Source organism: Physeter macrocephalus, chromosome 17 (assembly GCF_002837175.3).
Source record: "Physeter macrocephalus isolate SW-GA chromosome 17, ASM283717v5, whole genome shotgun sequence".
Taxonomy (NCBI): Eukaryota; Metazoa; Chordata; class Mammalia; order Artiodactyla; family Physeteridae; genus Physeter; species Physeter macrocephalus.
Window position 1 is genome coordinate 46784199 of NC_041230.1, and position 6054 is coordinate 46790252.

The window sequence follows — 6054 nt, forward strand, 5'->3', positions numbered from 1 at the left end:
AGCATGTGGGATCTTCCCGGACCAGGGCTCGAGCCCGTGTCCCCTGCATTGGCAGGCGGATTCTTAACCACTGCGCCACCAGGGAAGGCCCCATCATATCTTTTTAATAGGATCTGTAGTGATGTCCTTTTATTCTCCCCTGCTATCTGCCATTTGTGTGCTCACTTGTACACTCAAGTGTGTGTCCTGGTGCTTGCTTGCACACGCTCTCTGTCTCTCTCGCTAGCCCTTTTTCAATTTTATTAGTTTTTTCAAGGAAATGACATTTGGATTCTTTGTTCCTCTCTATTTTATGTTTGTTTTATTTTTGTGAGTGTCTGTATTTTCATTACCTTTCTTCTGCTTTCTTTAGGTAATTAGCTGCTTTAAAATTTTTCTTAATAGATGCTGAGTTCATTTTCTGTTCTAATATATGTATTTAGGGCTGTAGATTGTCCTTTATCCATGGCTTTAGCTGTGTTCTGTAAGTTTTGATATGTAGAATTTTTGTAATAATTCAGTTTAAAATATTTTCTGGTTTTCATTGTAATGTTTGGAGTCACAATTTCTTATTTAGAAATGTGTTGCTTAGTTTCCAGATAAGGGAATTTTCTAGGATCTTGTATTGATGTCTAATTTTATTCTGCTGTGGTCAAGGGCATACTTTACAATTTTAATCTTTTGAAATTTGTTGAGACTTCTGGCCCTGCTCATGTTCAATTTTGGTAAATACTCTTTAAGTACTTGAATATACATTTTGCTGTTGTGTTCAGTGTTTAAGTATATTCAGTTATTTCCAGTTTATCAGTTACTTTCAGATCTTCTATTGTTTCCTGTTTATCGACATTTTTGTGTTACTGATACGTTAAAATCTTCCACTCTGATTATGAACTTCTCTATTTCTCTTCTTAATCCTGTCAACTTTTGACGTGTGTGTATGTGTATAAATTTAGAATTGTCACATATTCCTTATGGATTAGAACTTACCACTATGAAATATTCAGTTTTTTCTCTTACAGTACTTCTTTGGGCTCATGTTTACATGGTATATCTTTTCCCATTCTTTTAATGTTCTTTATCCTTGTGTTTAAGGATATAAAACATAACATACACCCTTTTATAAGGAGCATATTGTATAAGTGTGTTTTATTCAGTCTGACAGTCTTTGTCTTTTGATTGCAGGTTTTAGTCCACTTTAATGTAATTACAGATATATTTGGGGTTAAATATACCACTTTATTATTGGCTTTCTATTTATCTAACTTGTTTTATTTTCCTTTTTTTTTTTTTTTTTTGCGGTACTCTCACTGTTGTGGCCTCTCCCGTTGCGGAGCACAGGCTCCAGACGCACAGGCTCGGCGGCCATGGCTCACGGGCCCAGCCGCTCCGCGGCATGTGGGATCTTCCCGGACCGGGGCACCAACCCGTGTCCCCTGCATCGGCAGATGGATTCTCAACCACTGCGCCACCAGGGAAGCCCTACATTCCTTTTTCTTCTTGCCTTTTTTAAAAAAAAATTATTCTTTTTCCCCTTTGTATTAACTGGTTAAATTTGTATTATTTTACTGTTCTCTCAGTGGTAATTGTAGAGAGTACATCTCTCAGCGGTAATTGTAGAGATTATATTTTTGACTTATTAAGGTCTCATACAGATTAGTACTTTATCACTTCCTGGACAATGCAAGGGTCTTAGAATATTTTAATACCAAGTACTTACCTCCTAGGTTATATGTCATTATCATCAGTATAGTAATGCTCGCTAGGTATTGTAAAATTTACAAACTATTACTATTATCATTTAGACTTTTTCATCTGTTTACCCTGTGTGTCACTCTGTCATTTTCCACATCTCCAGATTTCTATCTAGGGTCATTTTCCTCCTATCTGAAGAGCATTCTTTAGTATTTCCTCTAGTGTAGACATTCTGGTGATATATTCCCTCAGCTTTTGTTTGTTAAAAATTTTGTTCACCTTTATTTTTGAAGGGTGTTTTCACTGGGTATAGAAGCACCAAATGCTGGCTCACCTCTCTTGGCTTTTCAGCTTTTCCAGATGTTGGCCCCCCAAATTCTCAAGCATAGTGTTCCTTTGATGCCTTCAAAGAGGGGGTGTGTGTGTGTGTGTGTGTGTGTGTGTGTGTGTGTGTGTGTTGTTTTGTCCAGCTTTTAAAATTGTTCTTAGTGGGAGGGTGGGTCTAGGAAACCTGTTGCCATTGCTGGAAGCAGAAGTGCCGGAAATAGTACAGAGCACATTGTCAGGAACTTAACAAATGTTGTTGTTTTACTTTCCAGGTTTGTTTTCTCTTATTAAACTGTAAACTCGTTGAGGGCAGTAACCATGTCTAAATCTTTATATATCCTTACTCTTTATACTGATCACACGATTTGGTTGTTATTAAGCAGTGGTTCAAAGGCTGGCTATGCCAGGAGCTCTTCGATGGCTTGTCTTTCACCTTTGAAATCACTTTGTTCCTGGGGCAGGTTTGCTCAACCTCAACACTGTAGATACTTGAGCCAGATGATTCTTTGCTGAGGGGGCTGTCCTGTGCATTGTAGGATATTTTGTAGCATGCCTGGCCTTTACCCACTAGATACCAGTAGCACGCCACCCCAAACTGTGACTACTGAAAAAACGTCTCAAGTTATTTGCAAATATCTTCTAGGGGGCAAAATCGAGTCTGGTCGAGAACCGCTAGGCTAATGCGTTGGGCACTCAGTAAAGGCCATTCATTATGACTCAGTGCTTTGCATTTGTGTTTTCTGAATTTGATTTTCCTTTAAACCGTAGGGTTTGAAACTGCCAAAACTTTCGCCCTCCATGGTGCACATGTGATCCTGGCCTGCAGGAACATGACAAGAGCCAATGAAGCCGTGTCACGCATTTTAGGAGAATGGGTAAGTGAGTGCTTGATTTTTAAAAAAATAAATTTATTGGGCTTCCCTGGTGGCGCAGCGGTTGCGCGTCCGCCTGCCGATGCAGGGGAACCGGGTTCGTTTGAAACTGCCAAAACTTTCGCCCTCCATGGTGCACATGTGATCCTGGCCTGCAGGAACATGACAAGAGCCAATGAAGCCGTGTCACGCATTTTAGGAGAATGGGTAAGTGAGTGCTTGATTTTTAAAAAAATAAATTTATTTATTCATTTATTTTTATTTATTTATTTTTGGCTGCATTGGGTCTTCGTTGCTGCGTGCGGGCTTTGTCTAGTTGCGCTGAGCAGGGGTTACTCTTTGTTGCTGTGTGCGGGCTTCTCATTGTGGTGGCTTCTCTTGCTGCGGAGCACACCGGTCTCGAGGCACGCGGGCTTCAGTAGTTGTGGCACATGGGCTCAGTAGTTGTGGCGCGTGGCTCGCAGGCTCTAGAGCGCAGGCTCAATAGTTGCGGCGCACGGGCTTAGTTGCTCCGCGGCATGTGTGATCTTTCTGGACCAGGGATCGAATCCGTGTCCCCTGCCTTGGCAGGCGGATTCTTAACCGCTGCGCCCCCAGGAAGTCCTGATTTTTTTAATTGTCAAATATACATGCTGGCATAAACACATGGAGGTTTTAGTACAGTTCATAAAGTTTATTGCTCTTGGAATAATGTTTTCTTTATTTTTAAAGTCATATTCACTTTGTTTATTTTATGAATGAAAGGACAAGCAGGCCCTTTTATAGTTTGTTTATAGTTCATTGTCAGTGTCATCTGCTTTATTAGTCAGAGGTTTGAGAATGTTTACTCATTCAGCTCATTTATTAAGAAAAACAAAATGTGGTTGACGCCCATGAACGCAGCTAAGAGGTTATTTATGGTTTTTAGGATGACAAAGTAGCCGGCTTTAACCCTGTCTCTGGTTTTTCCTTTTTGCTTTGCTCTGTCTGTGCAGATGTTGGTGTTGATAGGCCTGTGCACAAACATTTATTGAGGGCCTGCAGTGCTCTTGGGGTTAAGGATATAGCGTCGAATGAAACACAGTACCTGCACTCATGGGCTTCTAGGTAGGAGGAACGGACCCTAAAGGGATAATTAAGTTTAATATTTAATGTAATGTCACGTTATAAATGCAGTGCAGGACAGTAAAGCCGAGTGAGGGGCCAGAAGTTGACAGCGTGGATTATTTCAGATTGGGTGGTCAGCAGAGACCTCTCTAAAGTTGGGACATTTGATCCAGGATCTGAAGGAAGTAAAATAGTAAGCTGTGCAAGTCAGGGGAAATACTTTCTACGCATGTGCAAAGGAGGTAGGGACGTGCCTGGAGGATTCTAGGATCAGCAGGGACGCTAGCGTGGCTGAAGGGCAGTGAAGGGGGAGGAGGTTGCCAGGGGGCTCAGAGTCAGTGGTGACCTGAGAGGGTCTGAGCCAGAGTGACACAGGTTGATTGATTTTTTTTAACACGTCACCGGGCTTTGGAGTGATGTACAGACTGCATTCCTTCATTCACATATTTGTGAAGTGCCCCACTGTCAGAGGTACTGGGCGTCTGGTGTTAAGGAAAAACAGGTGTTGCCACTGTCTTCCTTGTAGAGCTTTCAGCTGAGGCTGGAAGACAGATCAATCCAAAGAAAGGTAAACGTCAGTGTAAACTTGAAATGATGGAAAGTGGTACTAAAAAAGTATGTGGCACTCCAAAGTGGTGAATAAGGCCAGGGAGGTGGGGGACATTTGGAGTCCCCAAGAAGAGGTGACTGAGCCGAGATCTCAAGAAGGATCAGGGGAAGGTGGGAGAAGGGTCAAACCGGGCTGAGGGGGTGACCTGTGCAGTGGCCCTGGGGCGGGGCCAGGAGGGGGGTCGGGGGAGACAGTCAGGTGCCTGGAGCAGAGCATGAACGGGGTTGGATAATCCTTGCCAAGACTGTCTTCATTCTCTGAAAACCGTGGAAGATTTCTTGCCATCCGAAGAAACAGACCATGGTCTGTTTAAGAGAATGTCCGGTGTTCTGGATTGAGAAGTTATGAAAGTCAAGAAAAGGGAGATTTATTTCTGTTTTTTCAAGCGGAATTTCAAGTTCAGTATATTTCAAATGAACTCCTGTCCTGATCTCACTGGATTCATTATTTTGAGTTAAATTAAAAAACAAAACAAAACAGGGCCCACTTTTTTCCAATTATCTTAGCATCTTTCTAACTCCAAAGTTAAAAAATATAATAACCTCCACTAGGTGGTATAGAGCAATCTTCAGAGATGTGCAGAGAGTGAATGATAATACATGCATATGGTTTGAATCTTCATAAAGTGTGTAAAATGAAAAGTGAAAGTCCTCTGCAATTCTTCTCTTGGGAGGTAAATATCATTAACTGTTTCTTGCGTGTTCTTCCAGAAAAAGGTTGTGCATACTATGCAGCACACCTACATACTGTTATGTACCTTGATTTTTTTTCACTTACTACTAGAGGAGGTTTTTTTTCTTATCAGTGCATAGAGGTCATCCTTATTGCTTTTAGCTGCTGTATGATACTCCATCCCGTGTTTATGCTGTCATCATTTAACCAGTCTCCCTTTTTGGTGGACACGGAGGTTGTTGTCATTGTTTTGCTCTTCCAAGTGATGCTCTCTTAAAGTTCAGTCTCTCTCACATTTTCATCCAAAATTGACTCTCATCTCTGCTGCAGTGAGCCTTCGCGATACATGCTTTTGTGAATACACCGTAGAGCAGAATCTTCGCAGTGGACCCATTGATTCAAACGGCAGATGGATTTAAAGCTTGGGTAGCCGTTTCCAGTTTTCATCTAGTAAGTCGGGCCAATTTCTGCCTCCACTGAAAATGTTAGAACGGTACCTGGGATCGAGCAGCAGGGAGTATCAAACTCGTAAAATTTTGCCCATGTGACATCATATTTAGACTAAAAAAATCAAATTCCAGCGACACTTGTGATATTGTCAGAACCATCTTGTACAATGTGATACTAATGTTTAAACCAGAGTTGGAAGATAATGCCCAAACCCAGTTATCTACACTTTTTTTTTTTTTTTTTTTTTTTTTTTTTGCGGTACGCGGGCCTCTGACTGTTGTGGCCTCTCCCGTTGCGGAGCACAGGCTCCGGACGTGCAGGCTCAGCGGCCGTGGCTCACGGGCCCAGCCGCTCCGCGGCATGTGG

At 41.9% G+C, this 6054-nt stretch overlaps 1 protein-coding gene across 1 annotated transcript in view; it reads left to right on the top strand.

Annotated features, from left to right (window-relative positions):
* The window catches only part of WWOX (WW domain containing oxidoreductase), an 818391-nt gene that overhangs the window by 56807 nt on the left and 755530 nt on the right, over positions 1–6054 (top strand). Inside the window, 1 exon segment of the mRNA XM_055078924.1 lies at positions 2767–2873. Within this exon segment, the coding sequence (XP_054934899.1) occupies positions 2767–2873 (107 nt within the window).